This window comes from Trichomycterus rosablanca, chromosome 20 (genome assembly GCF_030014385.1).
Source record: "Trichomycterus rosablanca isolate fTriRos1 chromosome 20, fTriRos1.hap1, whole genome shotgun sequence".
Classification (NCBI taxonomy): domain Eukaryota; kingdom Metazoa; phylum Chordata; class Actinopteri; order Siluriformes; family Trichomycteridae; genus Trichomycterus; species Trichomycterus rosablanca.
This window is the reverse complement of record NC_086007.1, coordinates 21,200,385-21,228,376: the sequence shown is the minus strand read 5'-3', so window position 1 is coordinate 21,228,376 and position 27,992 is coordinate 21,200,385. Positions and strand designations below refer to the sequence as shown.

Genomic DNA, 27,992 nt, shown 5'->3' with positions numbered 1-27,992 from the left:
AAAAAGAAGAAAATTAAATCCTTGGCTTGGATAGTTAAATAAGGCACTGTGTTCGGTATACCTGTTAAGATTCCGTCCCCTTGGGAAACTGATTGATAAACTGATTGGAAGAGCTGCTGAAAATAGTTTCAACCCACCAACAGAGCAGTATCATAATTAATCCTCGAATAAGTAGCAGACAGTAGAAAGCAGTCAGAGTTGCGTACAGCATTAAGTAAAGCAGTCAACAGATTTCACCAGAAATAAAGTGCATCCTGGGAGGAATTTCACGGCAGTCTTAGGAGAGTCGAGTACCTCCTGCTGGGACTGGGTACAGGCCACAAAATGCTGGTAACTAGAAAAACATCTCTGTCTCTGTCAGAGTCTCCAGCAGGACAACACTGTAGGACGTGGGCGTCCCGGGCAAGTGGACTCTCATAGTCTCAGAGTTTATTGGCGTACAGAGTGTCCTCGTCGCTTTCGCTTTCGTCCTGGAACTCGTGGCTCAGCAGGGACTTCTTGGAGCCCATGGAGGTGAGGCGGATCTCGTCGTCGTACTCGTCCCGGTGCTGGCGCAGTCGGTGGAAGCCGTCTTTCTGTCTGTTGGACTTGGCGGAGCACACGCACCAGATGATGCAAGCTGTGATGGCCAGGGCGGTCATAGCTGCAGCTAAAGAAGAAAGCACACAGATAAGTGCTCGTAAGACATTTTTTCATTCTACTCACATTCTACTTTCATTTAGATCTAAGCTCCATATCAGCTGTCTGCAAATTATTATGGTTAATAATGTATAATTAATTTGTCTTATTTGCATTGCGACTTTATTACATAACACTAATACAAGCCCCAAGTAGATTGGCCCCAAGGACCCTGGTCTCTATGAGGAGTCTTTTCCCAGTGGGTTTCCTTCAGGTCCTTCTGTGTCCTCCCACCCCACAAATACATGCAGTATGTGGATTGGCTGTTCTTAATCGCCATTTAGTGTGAGTGAGTCCCTAAATGTGGAAACATGTCATCCCATAATAGACTGGCACCCTGTCCAGATTGTATTTCTGTGTTTCCAGGTGACGCCAGACCTGCTGCATTTAAACGTAACTATTTGGGTATCGAGGTACGAGCTGTTTGGAAATATTTGAAAGCATGTGAAGAGGATTGTACAAAACGATTTATTTTAGAAACCGCTAGTAGCCAGTTTGGCTGTTAGTGTTTCCTATCATTTGTATTTTTGCTAATCTGATTCCGATTCTGTTTATTGATTCTGGTTCCTTCCAACTCCCCGTTTTGATTCCGCAATGGTAAAAAAAGTCATGTTTAGATTCCGTAACTATCTTTAACATTAAGTGATAACTAAACATTCACAAATTAAACAGACATCCATGCCAGGCTCCCAGCTGGCCGATAGCACCTGCTGAGATTCGAATCTGTGTCTCAGCTGTGGTGGGCTAACCTAATAGTCTGCTGATCCACCTGACTGCCCAGTAATGAGTTTTTTCCCCTGAAGTACTGTATATGTTTATTAAATATAGTCTTTTTCCAACAGCATTAATATAATAAATGCTTAAAATAATTGTTTAAAAAATCCAGTCTGTAAGTTTAGTGACAGTTTGTAAATTGGTTAAAATTTAGAATAATAACAATGATGATAATAATAATAATAATTTCAATAATAATAATATAATAATAAATACTAATAACAATAATTACAACAATAAAAATAAAATAATAATAATAAATAATTACTACTACTACTAATAATAATTACAATAATAAAATAATGATAATGATTACTACTACTACTACTACTACTAATAATAATAATAATAATACTAATTACAATATTAAAATAATAATAATAAATACTACTATTAATAATAATAATACTAATTATAATAATAATAAATAAAATAATAAATACTACTACTAATAATAATAATTGCAATAATAAATACAAAATAATAATAAATACTACTAATACTGTAATAGTAATTACAATACTGAAAATAAAATAATAGTAATGAATACTACCACTACTAATAATATTAATAACAATAATAAAATAATAATAAATACTACTACTACTAATAATAATAATACTAATTAAAATAATAAAATAATAAATACTAATAATAATACTAATTACAATAATAAAATAATAATAATAAATACTACTAATAATAATACTAATTATAATAAAAATAAATAAAATAATAAATACTACTACTAATAATAATAATAAATACTACTAATACTGTAATAGTAATTACAATACTAAAAATAAAATAATAGTAATAAATACTACTACTACTACTAATAATAATAATAATAATAATAATAATAATTACAATAATAAAATAATAATAATAAATAATAATAATTACAATAATAAAAAATAAAATAATAAATACTACTACTAATAATAATTGCAATAATAAATACAAAATAATAATAAATACAAAATAATAATAAATACTACTAATAATAGTAATTACAATACTAAAAATAAAATACTAGTAATAAATACTACTACTAACATAATAATAATTACAAAAAAATAAAATAATAACAATAATAAATACTGATAATAATTACAACAATAAAAATAAATACACATAATAATAATAATAATAGCTAAACACACAACTTCTTACACAAGAGCTCACATGCCCCTTACCTGCAGATGCCACCACTAACTCCCTTGGTAATCCAAAGATTCGGTTATCCATGTCAAATTCAATAATGATTGAACTTGCCGCCTCATATGACGACACAATCACCTTGAAAACGGAGAGAAAAAACAATCATCAGAGAGAAGAAATGACAAAACACTATATACATGTAAGTTTAGGTGCACGTTTGTACTTTTTGGCGCTGCTGCTGGTATCCCTCTGCTACTGCTTCAATACTGTGCGATCCTGGAGCCAGCAGTGCATGGAAATAGCCTCCTTCACTGGTGAACACTCTCACCCCACCATTCAGTATGATCATCGCTCCAACTATGGGCTTACCATTCTTGTCCTTCACTATCCCCCGGACTCCTTTGTGCACCTTTAAAAAAAAGACGAGTTGTGGAGAAGCCAAAAAGGAAGCCAAACTGGACCATGGTAAATGAAGAGAGGTAAAATCTACCAGACCTCCACCAGCATGCTAAGCAAAGACTTTCTGTTTTCAGCCCAGAGAGTGGGCAGCTCCTCGGCTGATGGGAACAAGCAACAGCTGGTGTACACAGTAATCTCTGGACAGCGGCCAACGTCCACACTGAAATCCTGTAACAAGTCACACCCCCCAAACATATATATATATAAATATATATAAATACACAAGCAGGGTTAAAGCTATACGACTTTTAATGCACTTAAACTATTTTTAGCCTCAGGTCAGAGTAAAATAGCATCAGCCATATCGAATGGTCGCTTTATTCAGACAGCAGGAGCACCGAGTGGCTATTTTACATATATATAACCTGATCAGGGTTAAAATTGGGTCAGAGCCACCCATTAATACCCTAAACAGGTCACTAGTCCACTTTCTTGGTTTTGGAGTGGTGCAGTTGTCTATTCTGCTAGCCCACTACTGCTAGGATCTTGTTCTCAATCTCTCAAGTTCGACTTTCAGCTGTGCTATCGGCCTGCCGGGTGCCTACACAGCGCAGTGTCTGAAAAACGAACATCTGTAACAACAGCACAAATGCTCTCAGGTAATCTATGAGCTCTGTCAGCTTGCTACTACTCTTTATCTCCATTGTGCAACGCCCATCGTTGATGAGGTTCTAGGAAGCCTTTCGGTAGAAAAACTCTATATGTGAACCCGCCTTGTGCCGGTAAAAAGAAGCGGTTGGCTACTATGCACGTGTACGAGGGTGTCACACTCACAGTGTGTGTTTGTTACGGCCCTGCTCGGTCTGCAGCCGTGAGGAGCCACATAGCTGGGTAACTGGACATGACTAAATTGGGAGATAAAGGAAAAATAAGCTGCTGTTTCAGACTGCTGCACCTCAGCAGTGGCCCTTTTGACCAGCATGACCACGCCCATGAGCATATTTTGTTCTCAGCACCAAACCATCTTCGTTTGTCCTGTATTTTCCCACCCAGCAGACTTGATAGCCAATTTTGTCTGCTGACAATTGTGCCCGCTAGATGGCGCCCAGCCGACCGGTAGCAGAGCTGAGGTTCGAACCGGGGAGTCCGGTTTTCTTCCCCCCTTTATTGACAGAAACAAAAAAGTCAGTCCTTCTGAAATACACAGTATGGGGTTGGGTTTACCTTCATGCTACCCATGTGACTGTGCCTCTCTGCCGCTCGCAGCACTCCATCCGGGATGTTTCCTACTGAAATCAAACGGGTACATGAGAAAGGTGCATTTATACATTAATACATTTAATACTAACTATATAGGGTGTCTCACTGGGATATATACATCAATGTTAAACAATAACATGTGTATTAAGAGTGGGGAATAAGTTTTTGGCTTCCCTGCTTAATCTAGACACAAAATAAAAAAGTACACTTTATGGCCAAAAGTATTTGGACACCTGACCATGATTTGAGCGAGTTTGACAAGGGTCAAATTGTGATGGCTAGATGACTGGGTCAGAACATCTCCAAAACTGCAGCTCTGGGGGTGGGGTGTTCCCGGTCTGCAGTGGTCAGTATCTATCTAAAGTGGTCCGAGTAGGAACAGTGGTAAACCGGCGACAGGGTCATGGGCAGCCAAGGCTCATTGATGCACGTGTGGTCCGATCCAACAGATGAGCTACTGTAGCTCAAATTGCTGAAGAAGTTAATGTTTATCACAGTTGCAGGGCTGTTTTGGCAGCAAAATGGGGACCAACACAATATTAGGTAGGTGGTCATAATGTTATGATAATGCCTGATCGGTGTATTCATGGCAGCAATGATTGATAATTCTCATGTTGGTCTGTCATCCTTGTCAAGTGCTTATATGTTGATCTTTCTTATATGTTAGTCTTAGCTACAGTATTGCTAGAGATTGTCGTTCCTGTGAGTATATGTGTGGGAATTTGTGCCCATGCAGTCAAAAGATGACAGCATTTGTATGGCTGTGACCTGGGAACTGATGTTCCAGTTCATTCCAAAGCTTTTCATTGGACTTGCTTTGTGCACAGGTACACAGTCATGCTGGGAGGGGAAAGAGCCTTCCCTAAACTGATGCGACAAAATTGGAAGCTTATAATCGATTTATTACACCTGTTAGCAATTGCATTAATTCAATAATTAGAATGGGTGTCCCAGTATTTTGTCAATATAGTGTATAAATGATTAAGAAGATGTTTATATACCAGATTGTTAGTATGTGTACAATGTAAGAAGAGTAGAAAACGTACTTTGACCATTGTTTGGACATCCGTTATTCCCTAAATGCATTGTGGGATGGTTGGTTGCATACACAGTAGCCAGGTACTTCAAGGTGCTCTCATTTTCAACTGAAAGGGGAAAAAAACAACAGATGAATTTGCAAATACATCCATGAGCCATCACCACTGAAGACATCGTAAACAGATGAACATACCTGGTTGTACTGGCTTATCATAGGGGTAAGTGGCTAAGACGGAGCCGCCATCCAGCGCCACTGACAGAGTGAAACCATTCTCCTGTATCAGTTCCATTACAGCACGGGTCTCAGGCTGGGCTGGTGTGGAGCGCTGTGAAGCATTGCCTATGAAACCAAATCCACAACATAGAGTAGAAGTGATTAATTACACGTGACGCAACATATACTGTATACCAGGGGTGTCCAAACTTTTCTTGTTGGAGGCCGCATTTAGAAAAAATAAATGCAATGATGGGCCACAGACTGTTTCCTGACAAATTAAACATACACACTTCCCTCTGAAATCAATAAAAATTCTTTGTTTGGAGCCACCATGAAGTTCAGGAACATGAATGCTGGTGTAAAGTCGTTACCGTTTGGTTATATATGTATTTTAGCTAGGAATTACGTTTTTTTTTAGACATAAGACCTGTGGGCCGACTTTAATTTCTAAAATACCTTACAGGTCGTGTCAGAAAGGGTAACGCGGGTCGGTATTTTAGACACCCCTGCTTTATACACTTTAAATATGTATATATATTTATATATTTCTATTCTTAGGTTAGGCAGCACGGTGGCTAAGTGGGTAGCACTGTCTCCTCACAGCAAGACGGTCCTGGGTTCGATCCCCAGGCGGGGCGGTCCGGGTCCTTTCTGTGTGGAGTTTGCATGTTCTCCCCATGTCTGCGTGGGTTTCCTCTGGGAGCTCCGGTTTCCTCTCACAGTCCAAAAACATGCAGTCAGGTTAATTGCCCTATAGGTGAATGGGGGTGTGTATGTGTGTCTGCCCTGCGATGGACTGGCGCCCCGTCCAAGGTGTTACTGTGTGCCTTGCGCCCATTGAAAAGCCGGGATAGGCTCCAGCACCCCCCGCGGCCCTAACTAGATAAGCGGTAAAGACAGTGAGTGTTTTTAGGTTTTAACACCAGTCTACACAGTAGTTACATTCATGACGATGATATTGCTTGTAAACAGAATTGTTTTATTGACCTAGTCACATATTGTTTTTAATGGGAAACTGCTACTTTAGGTCAGTTGTAGCCTAGCGGTTAAGGTACTTGACTAGTAAGCAGAAGGTCACTGGTTCAAACCCCATCACTGCCCGGTTGCCACTGTTGGGCCCTTGAGAGTGACAGGGGATAATAGAGATCAGTGCGTGACTCTCTGTGCACAAAGCTGGTCCACATATGAACTCGCCTCGTGCAGGTGAAAAGATCCAGTCGGCTACTGCACACGTTTCGGAGGAGGCGTGTGTCAGTCACGGCTCTCCTCAGTCAGACCGGAGGTCAACATCAGTAGAGAGGAAGCGAAATGCAATCAGGTAATTGGACACGAAATTGATTTGCTTACCAAAAAAATCTGTGTCAAGGTCTTTGTTGTTGGCATTGGTCATGCCCACTGTAGACGTGCACTCTCTTTCTTTGGCCTGTTCACGACCATCTGGGTTAACAGAGGGTAGGATGATGATCCTGGTCTCATTGATTAGCTAGTGAAGTAAACAAACAGCGCACATATAGATTAGAATACGACCACACCAGATTCTCCTTCCCCCTGGATCATTAAATAAACCACAGTGACCAATCTTACCCTGGTGATGGCTGGATTCTTGCCATAGTTGATACACAGATAGGTCGCGAACTCCAGGAGCAGCTCGGTACCCACCGGGACATTGCCATGGATGCCGGCTACAAAGCGGATCTTGGGCTCTGATGGCTCCGGCACGTCAGGCTTGTTTGAGATCTCAAGGGCCCATATGGTCCTGTACTCGACACTCTGACCGAGGCTGGAAAGAAGAAAATAAAATAAAAAGTCAGTGGTCTGCAGGAATTTCCACACCCTTTTTCATTTGGACATATCCAGTTACTGTGCAATTTAGTGATTTAGAACTTTGCCACATGCACAATACTCATACTGGCTAAACCCAGTTTTTAGAAGTGGTAAGCTAGTGTATATGAACCGAGAGTCACCTGACCACAGGAGTCTCACTAGAAAATGACCAAAATATCTTACCATATAAAAGCACTTTGTAGTTCTACAATTACTGACAGTAGTCCATCTGTTTCTCTGCATCCTTTATTAGCCCTTTCATGCTGTTCTTCAGTGGTCAGGACTCTCCCAGGACCACTACAGAGCAGGTATTATTTAGGTGGTGGATCATTCTCAGCACTGCAGTGACACTGACATGGTGGTGGTGTGTTAGTGTGTGTTGTGCTGGTATGAGTGGATCAGACACAGCAGCACTGATGGAGTTTTTAAACACCTTACGGTCACTGCTGGACTGAGAATAATCCACCAAGCAAAAATATCCAGCCAACAGCGCCCAGTGTGCAGCGTCCTGTGACCACTGATGAAGGTCTAGAAGATGACCAACTCAAACAGCAGCAATAGATGAGCGATCGTCTCTGACTGTACATCTACAAGGTGGACCAACCAGGTAGGAGTGTCTAATAGAGTGGACAGTGAGTGGACACGGTATTTAAAAACTCCAGAAGCGCTGCTGAGTCTGATTCACTCATACCAGCACAACACACACTAACACACCACCACCATGTCAGTGTCACTGCAGTTCTGAGAATGATCCACCACCTAAATAATACCTGCTCTGTGGTGGTCCTGGGAGAGTCCTGACCATTGAAGAACAGCATGAAAAGGGAATAACAAAGCATGCAGAGAAACAGATGGACTACAGTCAGTAATTGTAGAACTACAAAGTGCTTCTATATGGTAAGTGGAGCTGATAAAATGGACAGTGAGTGTAGAAACAAGGAGGTTTTAATGTTATGGCTAATCGGTGTATACATAGCATCACTGTTGACAAGATATCTTGACTCACATAAATACTGTAGTAAGAAGCCTGTAAGAATAGTAAGTAAGAAGAAACTGTTTGGGGAAGGCCCTTCCCTGTTCCAGGATGATTGTAGCCGGGTGCACTAGACTAGATCGACTCGTTCTATTAAACACCTTTAGGATGAATTGGAACATCAATTATGGCCCAACGTGTGCCTGACTTCACAGCCGCTCTTTAGACCACAGGCTTTATTGATAATAACCCATGGACCTTTAATATTTGGCTGGAATATAGCAAAAGTGAGAGACGTGTACCTGCGTAGAAAGGTGATGTTGGGAAAGTTAAGGTTGAGGCTCCGCAGGAACTCGGACAGCTCCTTGTAGCTATGGTAACGGAAGCTGGTTGTAGTGCCGGTGTTCTGGATGAGCTGGTCCAGCCCAGGTCCGACTGAGAGTTGCTTGATGAAGCTGTGGAACTCTTCTTCAGAGGAGTCCGAATGAGTGGCGGGGCCGCTCGAGTCACTCCGTATCCGGGTAAGCTTGAAGTCCACCACCTCCACGCCATTTTCAGGCACCGTCGCGTAGGTGTCAACAGATGTGTAGCTGGGAAGGGAATAGAAAATCTGATCAATTTATTATGTTTAATCAATTGTGTCCATTCTAACTCTCCCTATTGTGATTCCTCTGGCTGAGGAAAGTCGTAGTCTAGCACCCATCTCGGTCTCCATTTCTCAGCTGCTTCTTATATACCAGCCAGCGGCAGATTCTCTACAAGAGCCATACCATGTACAGAGAGTCATGCTGTGCTCAATGCTTCCCACCACCACTCGTGCTGGTGCCTCTATTAATAAACATTTTGCAACAGCAGGGAGAACGAACCCCAATCCAACGTTTCCTCCCTCAGACATGGCCAATTGTGTCTGTTGAATGCCTAGACAGCTTAGATTCAAAAACTCATATTAGACGCTGCACCACCAAGCACCCCTTATACTATTTTTAAGCTACTGGACTAGTAATCAGAAGGTTGCTAGTTCAAGCCCCATCACCGCCAGGTTGCCACAGATGGGCCCTTGAGCACGGCCCTTAACCCTCAATTGCTCAAATCGTGTTCATTGTAAGTCGCTTTGGATAAAAGCGTCTGCTAAATCCTGAAAATGTAATGTAAGGTACTGGATTAGTAATCAAAAGGTTGCTGGTTCCACCCCCACCACTGCCAGGTTGCCACTGTTGGGCCCTTGAGCAAGGCCCTTAACCCTCAATTGCTTAGACAATATACAGTACTGTCACAGTACTGTGAGTCACTTTGAATAAAAGGCATCTGCTAAATTCTGAAAATGTAATGTAAAGTACTGGACCGGTAATCAGGTGGTCACTGGTTCAAGCCCCACCAGTGCCACGTTGCCACTGTTGGGCCCCTGAGCAAGGCCCTTAACTCTCGATTGCTCAAATCGTGTTCATTGTAAGTCGCTTTGGATAAAAGCATCTGCTAAATCCTGAAAATGTAATGTAAGGTACTGGATAAGTAATCAGAAGGTTGCTGGTTGAAGCCCCATTGCTGCCAGGTTGCCACAGTTGGGCCCTTGAGCAAGGCCCTTAACCCTCAATTGCTTAGACAATATACTGTCACAGTACTGTGAGTCACTTTGGATAAAAAGCGTCTGCTAAATCCTGCCCTTAAGTTTTATGATTTTATGAGTCACATCCAGCCCTGATTAAGCCATCTTACCCCTGTGCAGAGGCGGTCAAGTGGTAGGTTCCAGGAACGAGTATTCGCCAGTAATCTCCATCCTTATAAGTGGTGATAGAGTGATTGATTCCCTCCACAGTGATGGTAGCATTGGGAATACCCGTCCCATCTCTGCCGTCAGTAACCAGTCCTTTCACTCCTTTATGAACCTAAAGACAAAAACATAAGGACGGATGTGAAAAATAAAACAAATAAATATTGTGTTATATAGTGATTAAATATACACACAGGAACAACATATAGAAGTATAGGCAATACGACAGACTGACCTGATGGATAAATTGCAGCAAAGATCTCTGGTTGTGCTCCCAGTATGTTGGAAGCTCATTTGCTGGTGGGTACTTCACACATCCCACCTCAATGGTCACCTCAAAGCAGTTAGTGTTGAGATAGTTCCAGTCCTGCATTCCACCTAGAGAAGACACACCCAAATTTCATTTAGATAAGATCTGTTTACTGAAGCGTACTGGGTCATGGTCGTCATATTTAAGCAATAGAACACGGTAGCAGATACTCGTGCCTGGATAACAGACAACCTTGAGTAGTCTATTGCTTTTACAACATAAATAAACAAAATAAATTCAAAAAGCCCTAATTTAATATGACTTTGCTATGAAAAGCAGTTCTAGGTATAATGAATGAGTTGTTGCTATGCAACGGCAGCAATTCCAAACCCTGCCTTAACACAATAGGCTACAAAAGGCTTCTGGTTTCTGTACACTATGATTATTCTGAAATATAAAGTGCAAATAAGAGAAGGGTTATTTGTTGCATTATTTGTAGATGCTAATCTATACAATACACATCTGTTTGTATTCTGTTCGATTCTAACCAATTCCAGCACGTATAGTTGTTCTGTTGTCACTGCAGGCAACGTAACTGTTGTCATGGTAATGGCGGATTCAGAATTTGATGTGCGTCTGCAGTCACATGGCCAAATGGGCTGCAGGTCAAATGTTATCAAATACAAAGCAGCTAAGGTTTGTGTGCGTAAAGCTTGTTGTTACTTGGCAACGCATCAGCGGAGTGATACAGTTCCGGAAAAAGCTGTGCTGTTATTACAAATATCAACATGGTTAGAATGCTGGTCAACCAATTAGAGTGTAATGTTAGAACTTACCGTGTGTAAATCTCTGGTTGTGTTCGAAATCACCTATTACTGCACTCAGTATATACTGTATTACTGCATACTGCACTCAGTACATACTATATACCGCATCATACACTTCACATACTGCACTCAGTGTATACTGCATACTGCACTCAGTGTATACTGTATACTCCATACTGCACTTAATATATAATGCATACTGCACTTAGTATATACTGTACACTGCATTTAGTATATACTGTATACTGCACTTAGTATTTACTGTATACTGCACTCAGTATATACTGTACACTGCATACTGCACTCAGTGTATACTGTATACTCCATACTGCACTTAATATATAATGCATACTGCACTTAGTATATACTGTACACTGCATTTAGTATATACTGTATACTGCACTTAGTATTTACTGTATACTGCACTCAGTATATACTGTACACTGCATACTGCACTCAGTGTATACTGTATACTGCACTTAGTATATACTCCATACTGCACTCAGTATATACTGCATACTGCACTCTGTGTATACTGCATACTGCACTCAGTATATACTATATACCGAATACTGCAGTCAGTTTATACTGCATACTGCACTATACTCAGAATATACTGCATACTGCAATTAATGTATACTGCATACTGCACTCAGTATATACTGCATACTGCACTCAGTATATACTCCATACTGCACTAAGTACATACTATATACTGCATAATGCAGTCAGTATATACTGTATACTGCATACTGCACTCAGTATATACTGTATACTGCACTACATTCAGTATATACTGCATACTGCACACAGTGTACACTGTATACTGCATACTGCACTCAGTGTATACTTATACTGCATATTGCACGTCGTGTATACTGTATTACTGCATACTGCACTCCGTATATACTGTATACTGCACTTAGTATATACTGTGTGTAGGCCACAAAAGAAAACATATCATAGTTGATTAAATACACCTGTTAGCAATTTAGTTAATGATTAGGAGACGTGTCCACATACTTAAAACCAACTTACCAGCGACGTTGTACCAAGCAGCTCCATTGGTAATCCCATCTTTGAAGTACTCGCCTGGATACTGCTTTAGGTCCACACAGGGGTGGCCGCTACGCATGCGCGAATTTTCCTAAAACATATAAAGTACAAATACACAGTCAGTCTATTCGGAAAAGAAAACAAGGACAGATCAAACATTGGGTCAAACAAGGTCACACTCACCTTGGAGTATGCCAGGGCTATCATTTTAAACACGGGATCATCCGGTGATGCGCTGTATCTAGTGACGCCATCTGAATCATCATCAAAAGGATAATTCACCACTAGAGAGCCTAAAGAGTCAATAAAATGATCTTAGAATAAAGTGCAATCACGTTATGCTCCTCACTTATTTAAAGTGGCCACCTACCTCCATGAAGGTTAGCAGACAGTACAAACGGGAAGCTTTTAGCCCAGTTCATCACCGCTACTGTCTCCGGCTGTCTGGGATCAGTAATGGTCTCGTACTGGTCAGGAAAGTTGCGGTTTAGATCGAAGTTGTTGCTGTTGTTACGGCCCCTGTAGCCGCTGATATCGCCTGTGAAGGAATATACATGTTATTATGTATTAAGAATAAAGACGGCAATCTGAGAGCTCAGACTCTTCGCATTGATGGGTTAGCGGATTGGCCTGCTGTGCCACCCTAGCACTCGAGGTCAGTGATGCCACGTATGGCCCACACCTTAATAAATTAAAAAGAATATGTATAAGCGGGCACTTCCGATTTCTCCTTCCTTTATGTACCCACAAATGACATAGTCCTGGTGTCTTAACATCAAAAAAGGACAAAGTGAGAGTTAAACAGTCCTTACCCTCTTGAGCAACCTCGTAGCCATCTGGGTTCATGGACGGCATGATGTGAATGCGGGTGGTGTTGACGAGCTGAGTGACCTCGGGGTCGGTGCCGTAGTTACGGCACAGCAACTCGATCAGGTTGAGGAGCAGCTCCCGTCCCACCACCTCGTTGCCGTGCATGTTGCCGATGTACTTAAACTCCGGTTCACCTGACAGAAAGCATTAAAGCAACAAAGAAACTAGATTAAGTCTTACTTCATAGAGAATTCATACTAGACACAAAGCATAAGCAACCTAAGATACAAACCCTACCTTCTGCAGTGTCACAAGAAGAAATAATAAAATACGGAACAGTGAGACAGTGAAAAAATGGCATAACTATAGTGCCTTTAAAAAAGAAGCTCCCACCAGAATATAAATAATCGTTACAGCGCCTAGAGTCGCTTCTCATGTGTTACTACTCTTTAATTTCGTTGCGCAACGCCTACCGTTGATGATGCATGCTTGGCTCCCAAAAACTGGTGGAAATGCAAGCCGGTTCTCTAAAAAACACCAAGGTTCGAAGAAACCCGAATGGAACCGGTTCAAAAAGTTCTTTTGGTGGAAAAAAAACAAAATGAAAGTTTCCGAGTTGCAGAGTCAAGGTCCTTACCTCACGCTCGAAAACCCTCCAAAGTAAAACCCGCCAACCAGATTCTTGTCCAGTCACTTGTAATCTCTCCTGGCAGGTGTTCCCATGTCCACTATTAAATCCCTGCAACTAATTCAAAATGCAACCAACCTAAACGCTGCCACATTACCCCACTGCTACGTTCTCTTCACTGGCTTCATTGTTTAAAACAATGATGCTCGCCTACAAAGTCAAAGCGGACCGGCCCCAAGTTACCTTAGAGAACTCTTAAAACCCTGTTCTGTACTATGCAACCTTCAAGCCACTAGTCTAACTTGTCATGATACTCCACCCAGATCTCGAGAAGGACAGGGATTAAGTCTCTTTTCTGTACTGGCACTCAAGTGGTGGAACGGAGTTCCCCTGTCTGTTCGAACATCTGAGTCTCTCACTGGCTTCAAAAGACGATTAAAGACCCACCTCTTAGTGAGCACTTAAGCTGAGCAATAACATGCACTTACTAACCTTCTATAGCATCTTACTTCTGGACAGTGAGCTAAGAACATGCTATGAACAATAGCAAAGAAACAAGAAAAACATATGTGGCAGCACCTTGCTCGTGTTCTCCTGGATTGTCGGAGATCTCCATGACCCAGAGCATGCGTCCCTCCACCGACTTCCCGGCTGAGTACAGGCGTGTAATAGAGGGATACTGGGTGCTGAATCTCTGCAGGAAGAGCTCCATGTCGCTGTAGTGGTGATGACGGAACTCCTGAGGCTGCAGTGCCTGTGATTTCTGAACCGGGTTCGTCTCGGGACCCTCCTCTTTGGGTGTGCTGCTGTCAGTAGGACCGGTCATAGGACCGGAAGTGTCGGAGGGTGTCGGAGAGAGAGTGGTGGTGGGGTTTACGCTCTCTTTATTTAGGGGTACTAGAGTGAAGTTGAGTTCTGTAGCTTTGCCTTCAGTTACCTGCACACCAGTCACTGTCTGGGGAACGAACCTACGACAGACGGACAGACAGACACATTGGCAGCATCTCAACAAAACAGCTAGTAATGATACATGGATGTTAGACCTTTGTGGTTATGGTGCTTACCTAGGATCTACGACTGTGATGTTGTAGGTGCCCGGCAACAGCAGTCGGTAATAGTCTCCAAAATGACCAGTGCTCACGTTGTGATTGATGCCCGCCACAAGGATTACAGCATCAGCGAGAGGAGCGCCACTTCCAGCTTCTTTGACAAAACCTCTCACACCTTTGTGAATCTGAAAAATAATGTATGTTTTATATTTCCTGTTTATCCTGTTCCAGCTGCAGGGGATCCATATCAAGTACGGAGAGTCATGCACTGATCTCCATTATTCCCCGTCTCTCTGCAATTTCTGCAATTATGAGGAAACCCTGTTCAGCCATTGTCCCACCCCCTACTGACACACAGCCAATCATGGTCCTGATAGCAAAGCTCAAGATCCCAGCACTGGTTATTCTGTTATTTTTCCGGACTTACAGAACTGGGAAAAACATTCAGACTTAATCCTGGATGGTAAATCTATAGTTGTACCTGCTCCATGTAAGCCAGCAGAGACTCTCGGTTGTTGTCCCACTCGGTGTGTAACTGTGCGGCTGGAGGATACTTGCAGCAGCTCAGCTCCAGTGTGATTTCCAGGCAGTTGCCTTTGATGTAATTGTAGTCCTGCATCCCTCCTTTAGAGAAAAAATAGTAAAAAAAAAAATAAAATAAAAAAATAAGATATTTGCAGCATACAAGTACAATTCATGCATTATTAGCTCACACTGTATTGGAATTTAGCCTTTATAACGGTACTGTTGTAAACAGATGATGAACTAACCCACATGCAATATACCCTCACTGGGCACTTTATTAGGTACACCTATTTGGCATGTGCCTTTGATTATTTTAAAATTTGCTTAATTTCACGGACCTCGCTTTTCAAAAATCACAGATTTTATGGATTTGTAAAGAAAAGTGCCACATTTTATGACAGTCATTAACTAACACACACGCTACAATACATAGCACAGCTCACCCTAATGGTTGACGAAAATTTTCGTCTGTGTTTTGTCCCTAACCCCCATATCTATCACGTATTACCGAGGGGAATGTAATGAAATGAAATGTAAGCCCAGTTTGGCTACAAGTTATACAACAGATGATTTACTGCAATTATTTTAAACTATTTTTGTTATTAAAATATACTTGTTGTCAATTTGTATACTTTTGACAACAATCTTTTTTTCTCATTTAAGTGTTGTTTGAATTAGATGATTGTTCATCATTAATATTAATATCGGGGCTGTACTATAGTTACAGTAGCGCCTCTCCCTACCTGAACAAAAGAATAAAGAGCCATTTTTTGAACGGCTCTTTAAAAGGAACCGAGCCAAAAGATCTGACTCCCCGCAGAATTTACTGCAGCAGTTTCCCAGACGCAATTTTTTTAGCGTTTATTTTACTCAGTAACGGATGTTATTTAAAATGTAGCGAATTACAATTCTTAATACAAAACATACTTAAGTAAAAGTAAAATTACTGGTTGTAAAATCTACTTTAAAAAGTACAAGTACACAAAAAAAACTACTCAATTACAGTAACGCGAGTAAATGTAATTCGTTACTTTCCACCTCCGCCGATTGCTAATGTAACCAAGCATCTTTACAGTTTGCCGAGTTCATGAAGAACTATCGGAAGCATAATACTTTACTGGTTTGTTCTTTTGAGGCGCAGCACAGACTACAGAGAGATGATCACGTGTGTAGAGAAGCACACTTTTCCATTGATTATGGAATCCCCAAAAGGGACAAAATGCACTCAATACATAAACACATACATCAAACTCTGTCAGCACACTACACCACAGAAAAGTCTGTTACACTAACTTTATTGCCGTACGATTGCTAGGACTGTCTCATATTGCGCCTAATATTTCATACGCCATGCAAATTAAAAATGTTAAATCGCTAAAAACAAACCATAAATTTTTAATTTCACAGGAAATTGCATATTTTACAGGAAAAGGCTTGAATTACATAGGGCTTTAGTTATGATATTTGGGTGGTGGGCCATTGCCAGCACTGCAGTGACACTAATATGGTAATAACAAGGTAATAGCATGCACTGTTCTGGTACTATGAGTGTATCAGGTGCTCCTTCCAGCATTGACATTAAAGGGTTTTTTTTTTTAGATAGGGTTAAATCCTTGATCAGTCTAAAAACCAAGTCCTGTAGATCAGTTTCTTGTAAAACTTTTAGTTTTACCCCAACAATAGATCAACTCTTAAACTTTTATTATTTTAATGTTTCATTTTTTTGCTCAGACAAATGATACTAGAACACAAAAGCAATAACTTCCTCTAACCAACTTCAAGTTTTTCTAAAGAATCTGCTTTCCAAAGACATGTACAATGGCACAAATAATTGCAGGAAGGGAAGCTTTAGTCATGTCTGGCAGGAAGTGAACACTGGCACAACCAGCTCTGTGAATATTTCTCTAATAACTAACTAAGATGCCCCAAGCAAAGGCTGGCTTGGCAAGAAGGTTGGAAGCTTATAAATGTACCGCATACCAAAGTACGACTGTGATTCTCTTTGGCTTGATTATCAGATCAAACGTAAGTTTCAGCTAGACAAACTTAATATGTCTTTATAAACATCATATTTTAGCCCTTAAACAGCATTTCTTGAGACACCATCATGCCACTGTGATAAATATAGCTGCATGGGCTCGGGGGTACTTCAAAAAAACGTTGTTACTTAACACAGTACATTAAACTGCTTCAGAAATATACATGCAACTTTTAACATTTTGTCACATATGTTCCTTGGCACATTTTACCTACATCAGTTGCTTTTAATAGCCATTAACAGGCTTCTGGAAAAACCCTGATTGGATCTTTGACCACTCAACTTACTAAGTTCAACCAAGCTGAATGGGTTTAGGGTATATACTTTGCCAAACTACAATGAAATGGAGCCAATAGTTTGCAGAACAATTAAACCTTGTACCCATCCCAATTATTTTTTATTAATTATTTATGTTTTTTTATTTAAATACAAGACAAACGAATATGCAAATCAATGCTGTCTATTTTAATTACAGTTTTTTACTCTCTCAGCATTTTGTAAATGTGGGCTGTCCTTTGTACCTACAGATAGTTCTTAGAGATGATCTTTAAAGTTGCTAAAAATGGCTTCAAGCTACTTTTAGAACTTGTGAAAATGTTTAATTCGCTTTGTAAGAACCGATTTCATCATCGTCTGTCTACTGTTTGATGAAACCGCAGATGAACTGTTAGCCTAAACCGAACCGCAGATTTACTCCTTACTTCTCCACACTATGTTCGGCACTGTGTAACCACATGAAAATTCATTTAAAATTAGCCATTCGCCATCTACTGTACATAATATTGTGAAAAGATTCAGGACAATCCTGAGAAATCTCAGTCCATGTACATTTACATTTTCGGCATTTAGCAGACACTTTTATTCGAAGCGCCTTCCAGTACTGTGACAGTATACCTGCTCAAGGGCCCAACAGCAGCAACCTGGCAGTGGTTGAGCTTGAACCAGTGACCTTCTGATCACAAGTCCAGTACCTTAACCACTAGGCTACAATGTCCCTATGTAGCACTTATTCGAGCCCTCAGACAGCATTGCTTGAGAAACCATCATGCCACTGTGATAAAAAATAGCCATTGGGCTTGGGGGTACTTCAGAAAGCTGTTGTCTCTTAACACAGCACATTAAGAAATACAACCTTAAACTTGTTCCAATACACAAAAACAGTTCACTTAGAAGTTCAGAACCTGCAGAACCTCTGAGAGTTTAACCTCCGGCCCGCAGGCCATATACAGCCCCCCGCTCAATCCCATTGGCTAAGTGTTTGGGTTGGGCTTTATGTAATCATCGCTGGTTCTCTGCAACTCGATGATGTATTTTAAGTGTATTTTAAATGGTCCAAGTGGTTCTAAGAACCATGACTGTTGGTTTATTCGATTAGCTGCGTCTCTCCAGCATCATATGCTCAATCTGTGGAGAAGCTGTTGTCGTTCTGAAGAAAAGCAATACTGAAGGACTAATATCACACCAGTTATACTCTGCAAGGACCCTTTTGAGCTGAAAAAAAAACCACAACCCAAAATGCACCTGGACAGCATAACTGGGGCCAGTAATGTGGTGAGTGAACTGACCACAAAGAGACTGAGGCTATATACTAAAGGCTAGTTATGTAAATATGAATCCAGCCCCTGGTTTAACACATGGTTGATTTATGACCAACCAAAACACACACCCTGCAATACCTCTGGATTAATCTGTTACCCAGAGCAAAAAAAATAAACAAAGCCAAGATAAGATCCTAGTCGGCTGCTTGTGAGATCCTGCTGTACTCATTCTATATAAGCTAATCAATTAAGGACCTCAGACTTGTTTTCCTTTTCTTAATGCTAACGTGCAAACGCAGAATGTTGACTCTGGCCCAGTCACACTATTGACAAGGCCACGACGGGACTTAGTCATAATCCTTTCTTACTTTGCTTAGATTCCATTTAAGGTCAGAGCCACTTTGTAAGCAACTGCATGTCACTATTTTAGATATTTAGAGAAGGTCAGAAAAAAAGGCACGGACACTCCAGTCTGTTGTAGGACATACACTTAGCAGTGTATACTAGCCTGTTTCTGTTTTGGAAGTGGGAGGAAACCAGCATACATGAGGGAAAACCGGAGACCCAGAAATTTAGCAACAGCTAAAGGCAAGAGGCAAGAATCAAACCCATGTCCCTGAAGCTTTGCTAAATACTCACCTTACTTGCTGCACCAACGTATAATAAACATAATAAAATCCATTCTGCCTCAACTAGGCTAATGACTTAAAAAATAAGTCTGGTTTAGTGAATGAAAGGTGTGAATTTTGTGCCTTTCGCCAAGTGATTTGTTCCCACCATGACCTTTAATAAGATAGAGTGGTGGTAATTAGGATTAGGATATAAAAATGTGTTAAAAATAGAAAAAAAAATTAAGTTATTTATTATAAGGCTGTTTTTTTATTAATATTATTTATGTATTTTTTATTTTTTTTTATTTACTATAATATATTATAATAATGTATTATTATTATTTACAAGTTATTTATTTACAAGTTACTTTTTAACATCTTATTAAAGGATTTTATTATTATTTATGTATTTTTAATTTCATAATTTTTAATTATTGTTTATTATATTGTATTATTATGATTATTATAATATATTATATTATTATATATTATAATATAATATATTATAAAAATATTATAATATATTATAATAATGTATTATTATTTACAAGTTATTTATTTAATTGTTTTATTTATTTTTAATGTCTTAATAAAGTATTTTATTATTAACGTATTTTTAATTTTTTAATTTATTCTTTTACAAGTTATTAGTATTATTTATTATAATATATTATAATAATTTATTATTATTATTTACAAGTTATTTATTTATTTATTTTATTTACTTTTTAACGTCTTATTAAAGGATTTTATTATTATTTATGTCTTTTCAATTTGTAAGAAGTTATTAGTCTTATTTATTATAATATATTATAATAATTATTATATTATAATATATTATGATATATTATAATATATTATAATATTTTATTATTATTGATTACAAGTTATTTATTTAAAAGTTACTTTTTAATGTCTTATTAAAGGACTTTATTATTATTTATGTATTTTTATTTTATTTATTTTTTTACAAGTTATTATTTATTATTATTATTTTATAATATGTTATAATAATTATTATTAGTATTTAAAAGTTACTTTTTATTGTCTTATTAAAAAATTTTATTATTATTTGTATTTGTATTTTTATTATTTTTTTATTTTTTACAATTTATTATATATTATTATTTATTATAATATATTATAATAATTATTATATTATAATATGATATAATATAATATATTATAATAATATTATAATATATTATAATAATATTATAATATATTATAATAATTTATTATTAGTATTTACAAGTTACTCTTTAATGTGTTATTAAAGGATTATTAGTTAAATATTTGTTATGAACACTGGTAAGACATTTGTATGTTTTATCAAAAATTCAATAAATTAAGTTGAAAAACAATTCGAGTAGAAATGTGGCTGTACAAAAAGCAGAGCACGTTTCAAATCGACGTTCTCAGAAAGCAAAGCTGAACAGAACAAACATCTCAACCCATCACCTGATGTTAGCACAGCATCATTCCATCAAATGCTTGTGCCATGAAAACATTTTTTTTCTCTAGTTTCTAGTACAGCTTCATAGAAGTGATTTACTCAAGCTCGTTTCAGCATCAGATTAAATTCACAGGATTGAAGTTAGCTTGGATTTTTAAAGGTGTCACTTCAAGTTCACAGCCTTACGCCTTTGGGTTTGTGAATACTCACAGGAAATGTGTGCGTTCGTCTGGAATAATTAACACCAGCAAGAACCTGATACCCATACTCTTAGATTCTGTGTGGGCCTAAACATATTTCACAACTGGTTTTAAAAGAAGAACCTGTGTAGTTAGTTGGAAATATTAAATAAGCATTTTTTGTCATAATGTGTTCCCATTATCTCTCAACCTCTGTTTAGCAGGTTTGCCACTGATGTCCATGTAAGTGTAACCTTACTCAGTGTGTGTGTGTGTGTTTAGCACTTGGGTTTATATGCTTTTATGCCCTTTTCTGTATCCCTAATGCACACAGTGAAAGAGTAAGAAAAAAAACGTAGATGAGTGTGTATTTACCGCCTAAGTCAAATATTTACCTACATTTGTAAGGCACAAGTATGCCAGGGCAGTCTTGGGATCCCAATAATGTCAGCGACTGAACAATTGTGGCAGGTTGTCTATATAACAAAACCTTACATTTTAAATATGCATGTTAATGAATAATTTGATGTGTAGAAAGTTCTATAAAGGTGTAGCTATTTAAGATGAAAAGAGCTAAGGGACATTCTGTATCACCAAATCATCTTGTGATGTATGATGTATGTAAGTATATTTAAATAATAAAGCCACATTAGGTTTTTAACAGATATTTAAATGAAAAAAGTAAGGAGGCATCATGAATAGATTTGGGAGAAGTATTCCACAATTTGAGAGTGACAGTACACTAAACAATTGTCCACATGTGAGGGCGATGGGGTGGGTCTTAGAAAAACTCTGTCCAAGCTCAATTTCAGCCATGTTCATAACCAAGTTTTTATTTACCTGTTCTTGCGAGGCTACATTGTTAACACGCTGGTGCCAAAGACAAACAAAAGCACTGAAACTTCTAGCCAGGTACAAAAGGTGAGTATGTCATTTCTCAAACCGCTGGTTCAGATTTCGAGTGAAAGAGCAGAAACAATGAAGCTCGGGTTCGTGTGCTGGCAGTGAAGTGATGCTGTGGGTACAGTTAGGATCTGGTATGGGGGTAGCAAGAATTTAAGCTGATGTTACAATGGCTTGTAATCAGAGAACTGTGAGGGTCTGAAGCAGAGCCAAAACATAAACACTGCGTTTTGGATTACTAACTACACTGCATTTCATGGTACAGCACAAGGGCACAAGGCTTCAATATTTACATATAAACCACACACAAATACTAATGTACAAATAATCTGTCTAGGGGTCGCTGGCGGATCGTGATCCGCATCATTGATTTGGCACAGTTTTTACGCCGGATGTCCTTCCTGACACAACCCTCCCTATTTATCCGGGCTTGGGACCGGCACTACAATGCACTGGTTAATGCATCCTAGTACCTGTACCTATAGGACAATTCAGTGTCTCCAGTTAACCTGGCTGCATGTCTTTGGACTGTGGGAGGAAACCGGAGCACCCGGAGGAAACCCACGCAGACAATGGTAGAACGTGCAAACTCGGCACAGAAAGGACCCGGACCGCCCCACCTGGGGATCGAACCCAGGACCCAGTGCCGACTAATGTACAAATAATAAATAAACATATTCCACTGCCCCCCCCATGTTTAATTCATGTCATAATGTCATAATTTCCCAACAACACTGCTGTACCTGATACACTCATACCAGAACAACACACATTACAATGTCATTACTGTATTAATGTCAGTGGGGGTTCTATTGGGATCTCTTTTAATTAGAAATGTTAATGATACCTGACAGATCAGTAATTGTTTGATTAAGGACGTAAATGAAAAATGTTATTGACTCGGTTATTGGGTTGATAAAGCACTAATTGGTTGCCGTCATTTACCTGCCACGTCATACCACAGTGCCCCGTTGGTAATGCCATCCTTGAAGGTCTCGCCGGGCTCATCAGCACACTGGGGCTTCCCCGTCTTCATGATGGGGTGATTTTTGGCGTAAACTTCTGCCAAGTGGCGGAAAAGAGCATCGTCAGGTGTGGGGCTGTATACGCCAGATTCGGCGTGCGATGCCGAGTCGTCGAACGGGTAGCTGGCCACCACGGTGCCACCGTGAAGATTCCCAGACAGGACGAACCTGAAACAAAGTACAAGCTTTTAAAATAATGCTGAGGAAATGTTCTTTTCTGCTGTTGGCATGAAGGTGGCATCTGATGATAGGTTTTTTTTTGGGGGGAGGGGAGGTGGGTTGAACAGTTTATGAGATCTAGAGTCACTGTTCTTAACCATTTAAAAAGTTTAACTAACATATATGAAGGAATTTTATCAGCGCGTTATCCTGGTCAGGGTCACAGTCGGACAGCTTGTCCTTAATCACAGGGCGCAATGCGATAACACACCTCGCCCCAGACATAACCATGTATGTATGTGGATGTCTCCATATTCCTCCCAATCTCATCATAGCCGATTCCCCTTCTGCTATTCTCATTATCACGTTCCCACTAACGACACGCTCCCAGTCGCCAGCTGCGTCTTTTCCCACCTGCCAGCTGACGAGTCGCACAAAAAGCTCTACCACACGTAGTGAGACGCCAAGAGCTCTCCTACTGAGCCCCTTAGGGGTCACTAACGAGAAAAACATATGAAAAAATATACGAGAAAAATATGTGAAGAGCAGAATCTGTACCCACGGTTTAATAACCGTACTCTCAGTTTATAAACTGTACCCACGGATTTGTAAACTGTACCCTCAATTTAGCAAAACAGTGCCCACGGTTTTGTAAATCGTACTTTCAGATTTAAAATCCGTGACCTTCATAAACAGCTGGTTCCTCTAATATTTCAGTGCATTTGTGGCCACATACGTACGCAATTGGTACAGTTTACAAATCTGTGAGCACTTTTGCTAAGTTGTGGGTCCAGTTTACAAATCCATGGGTACAGTGTACAAATCTGTGGGTACAGTTTACAAATCTGTGGGTACAGTGTACATATCTGTGGGTACAGTTTTGCTAAATTGTGGGTACAGTTTACAAATCCGTGGGTACAGTTGAGGGTACAGTTTACAAATCCGTGGGTACAGTTGAGGGTACAGTTTACAAATCCGTGGGTACAGTTGAGGGTACAGTTTACAAATCCATGGGTACAGTTTACAAATCCGTGGGTACAGTTTACAAATCCGTGGGTACAGTTGAGGGTATAGTTTACAAATCCGCGGGTACAGTTGAGGGTATAGTTTACAAATCCGTGGGTACAGTTGAGGGTATAGTTTACAAATCCGCGGGTACAGTTGAGGGTATAGTTTACAAATCTGTGGGTACAGTTGAGGGTATAGTTTACAAATCCGCGGGTACAGTTGAGGGTATAGTTTACAAATCTGTGGGTACAGTTGAGGGTATAGTTTACAAATCTGTGGGTACAGTTGAGGGTACAGTTTACAAATCCGCGGGTACAGTTGAGGGTACAGTTTACAAATCTGTGGGTACAGTTGAGGGTATAGTTTACAAATCTGTGGGTACAGTTGAGGGTATAGTTTACAAATCTGTGGGTACAGTTGAGGGTACAGTTTACAAATCCACGGGTACAGTTGAGGGTACAGTTTACAAATCCGTGGGTAGAATTTTGCTAAATTGTGGGTATAGTTTACAGATCCGTGGGTACAGTTTACAAATATGTAGGTACAGTTTTGCTAAGTGTACAGTTTACAAATCCGTGGGTACAGTTTACAAATCTGTAGGTCCAGTTTTGCTAAATCTGTGGGTACAGTTTACAAATCCGTGGGTACAGTTTTGCCAAGTTGAGGGTACAGTTTACAAATCTGTGGGTACTATTTTGCTAAACTGAAGGTACAGTTTACAAATCCATGGGTACAGTTTATAAACTGTGGGTACACATTTCTAAACCGTGGGTACAGGTTTTGTTCTTCACATATCCTTTCTCGTTAATGACCCCTAAGGGCCTTCGTACTCTCCGAATTACACCCCTTTCCCCCCAGCTATGCGGGCGTTTCAGCCAGACAGCAGATGCCGCAATTGTACAGTGGCAGCGAAGCCATGGGAAAGACCTCCCTCCCTCAGACACAGCACACAGTGCCTGTTTGGATGCCCAGCCAGAACTTGAGAACTCAAGATCTGTGGGTACAGTTTACAAATCCGTGGGTACAGTTTATAAACTGAGAGTACGCATTACCAAACCGTGGGTAGAGATCTTGCTCTTCACATATTTTTTCTCGTTAATGACCCCTAAAGGGCTTCATACTCTCCGAATAACACCCCCTCTTCCCCCCAGCTATGCAGGCGCCTTAGGCAGACAGCAGATGCGGCAATTCTACGGTGGCAGGGAAGCCACTGGAAAGACCTCCCTCCCTCAGACACAGCCGACTATGCCCGTTACTGGATTGATTATGATTTTCGTCCTCCGTGTCCATGTGGTAGCGGTGATCAACCTGCAGTTCTTGAAAGCCGTTACGTATCTCTGGGCCCTTCATTCCAGGTGGGATGAAGGCAGTGTGTCTGCGTGGGTTTCCTGCGGGAGCTCCGGTTTCCTCCCACAGTCCGAAGACACGCAGGTGAGGACGCCCAGCCAGGACTTCAGATTTAGTGTTTATGAGCAATTATTTTTGCCCTTAGAATTTGTTCTGCTATTTAAATACCCCATTGTTTCCCTTTGTTGTGGGTGTGGCTGCTTACTTGTTTTCCAGAATCCACTTGATCACAGCGGTGAGTTCAGGAATATCTTCTTTATTCACATTGATCTGATCGAACTGATCAGGGAAGCTGCGGTTGAGGTCGATGTTCTTGGCGTTCTGTCTCCCCCCGTGATGACCACCACAATCCCCTTCGACCGACTTCTCAAATCCGTCCGGGTTCATGCTGGGCATGATGTAAATATCGGTGTTATTTACGAGCCCTGTGACCCGCTGATCGTCTCCGTATGTGGTCAGGAGATGCTCGATGAGATAGATCAGAACCTGGCGTGAGATGGTCTCATCCCCGTGCATGTTACCTACGTATTTGAATTTGGGTTTAGCAGGCAGGTCGGCGGCGTTTGGCTCGCTGGTGATCCGCATCACCCACAGCTCTCTGGCCTGGAACGATCGCCCGATGCTGCTCAGGTTGGAGATGTGAGGATATCTGTCCGAGAGAGACTTGAGGCGACTGGTCAGCTCATCATAACTATAATACCTTGAATAAGTCTCCTGATCTTCCACCGTAGAGCTCTGATCACCAGAACTAACAGGAACCGTCAGAACAATCACAACAACACAAAGAGTGATCAGACACGCGGTGTGTCCTGTCTGTCTCCACATGATGTCCAGATCTTAATCCTGCACCAATTCGATCCTAAAAATAGGAGGACAGAGACGGAAGTAACCGAGCTTTTCCGACCACTGTTTAGAAACTGGTCTGTAACTTCCTGTAAACCTCGGGTAGGTGGAGATTCTAGGGTGAGCATCCAGCAACAATAGTCCACTAACATTCCAAAATAAAAGTCCGACTACTGCAACAATACGTTCAGGAAAAAAAAATTATTGTTACTACACTCACTGTCCATTTTACCATATACAGGTCCTTCTCAAAAAATTTGCATATTGTGATAAAGTTCATTATGTTCCATAATGTAATGATAAAAATTAAACTTTCATATATTTTAGATTCATTGCACACCAACTGAAATATTTCAGGTCTTTTATTGTTTTAATACTGATGATTTTGGCATATATCTCAAACAACGAATTAACTCTAAACACCTGCAAAAGATTCCTGAGGCTTTTAAAAACTCCCAGCCTGGTTCATTACTCAAAACTGCAATCATGGGTAAGACTGCCGACCTGACTGCTGTCCAGAAGGCCATCGTTGACACCCTCAAGCAAGAGGGTAAGACACAGAAAGACATTTCTGAACGAATAGGCTGTTCCCAGAGTGCTGTATCAAGGCACCTCAGTGGGAAGTCTGTGGGAAGGAAAAAGTGTGGCAGAAAACGCTGCACGACGAGAAGAGGTGACCGGACCCTGAGGAAGATTGTGGAGAAGGGCCGATTCCAGACCTTGGGGGACCTGCGGAAGCAGTGGACTGAGTCTGGAGTAGAAACATCCAGAGCCACCGTGCACAGGCGTGTGCAGGAAATGGGCTACAGGTGCCGCATTCCCCAGGTCAAGCCACTTTTGAACCAGAAACAGCGGCAGAAGCGCCTGACCTGGGCTACAGAGAAGCAGCACTGGACTGTTGCTCAGTGGTCCAAAGTACTGTTTTCGGATGAAAGCAAATTTTGCATGTCATTCGGAAATCAAGGTGCCAGAGTCTTGAGGAAGACTGGGGAGAAGGAAATGCCAAAATGCCTGAAGTCCAGTGTCAAGTACCCACAGTCAGTGATGGTCTGGGGTGCCATGTCAGCTGCTGGTGTTGGTCCACTGTGTTTTATCAAGGGCAGGGTCAATGCAGCTAGCTATCAGGAGATTTTGGAGCACTTCATGCTTCCATCTGCTGAAAAGCTTTATGGAGATGAAGATTTCATTTTTCAGCACGACCTGGCACCTGCTCACAGTGCCAAAACCACTGGTGAATGGTTTACTGACCATGGTATTACTGTGCTCAATTGGCCTGCCAACTCTCCTGACCTGAACCCCATAGAGAATCTGTGGGATATTGTGAAGAGAAAGTTGAGAGACACAAGACCCAACACTCTGGATGAGCTTAAGGCCGCTATCGAAGCATCCTGGGCCTCCATAACACCTCAGCAGTGCCACAGGCTGATTGCCTCCATGCCACGCCGCATTGAAGCAGTCATTTCTGCAAAAGGATTCCCGACCAAGTATTGAGTGCATAACTGAACATAATTATTTGAAGGTTGACTTTTTTTGTATTAAAAACACTTTTCTTTTATTGGTCGGATGAAATATGCTAATTTTTTGAGATCATCAGTATTAAAACAATAAAAGACCTGAAATATTTCAGTTGGTGTGCAATGAATCT

At 40.4% G+C, this 27,992-nt stretch overlaps 1 protein-coding gene across 1 annotated transcript; it reads right to left on the bottom strand.

Annotated features, from left to right (window-relative positions):
* Positions 1–210: 210 nt before the first annotated feature.
* On the bottom strand, positions 211–26,400 carry cpda (carboxypeptidase D, a). The gene is made up of 21 exons (XM_063016438.1): positions 25,710–26,400; positions 22,911–23,158; positions 15,197–15,339; positions 14,731–14,900; positions 14,246–14,634; positions 13,041–13,232; positions 12,599–12,766; positions 12,412–12,521; positions 12,211–12,319; positions 10,331–10,473; positions 10,041–10,210; positions 8,630–8,917; positions 7,115–7,310; positions 6,878–7,013; positions 5,507–5,653; positions 5,322–5,420; positions 4,240–4,304; positions 3,112–3,243; positions 2,840–3,025; positions 2,652–2,754; positions 211–649 (listed from the first exon to the last, which is right to left on the bottom strand). Exons 1-21 carry the CDS (start codon positions 26,327–26,329, stop codon positions 423–425), a joined length of 4,041 nt encoding a protein of 1,346 aa, XP_062872508.1. The 5' UTR covers positions 26,330–26,400; the 3' UTR covers positions 211–422.
* Between the last annotated feature and the right edge of the window lie 1,592 nt (positions 26,401–27,992).

Bases quoted from the DNA above. Each gene is read 5' to 3' on its own strand.
- cpda (XM_063016438.1), bottom strand. From the start codon at position 26,329: ATGTGGAGACAGACAGGACACACCGCGTGTCTGATCACTCTTTGTGTT. The intron at 13,233-14,245 runs GTGCTGCCACAT...GCTTTCTGTCAG, and splicing joins TCCAGGAGAACACGAGCAAG to GTGAACCGGAGTTTAAGTAC. The intron at 5,654-6,877 runs GTAAGCAAATCA...TTGGTTTCATAG, and splicing joins CCTTGACACAGATTTTTTTG to GCAATGCTTCACAGCGCTCC.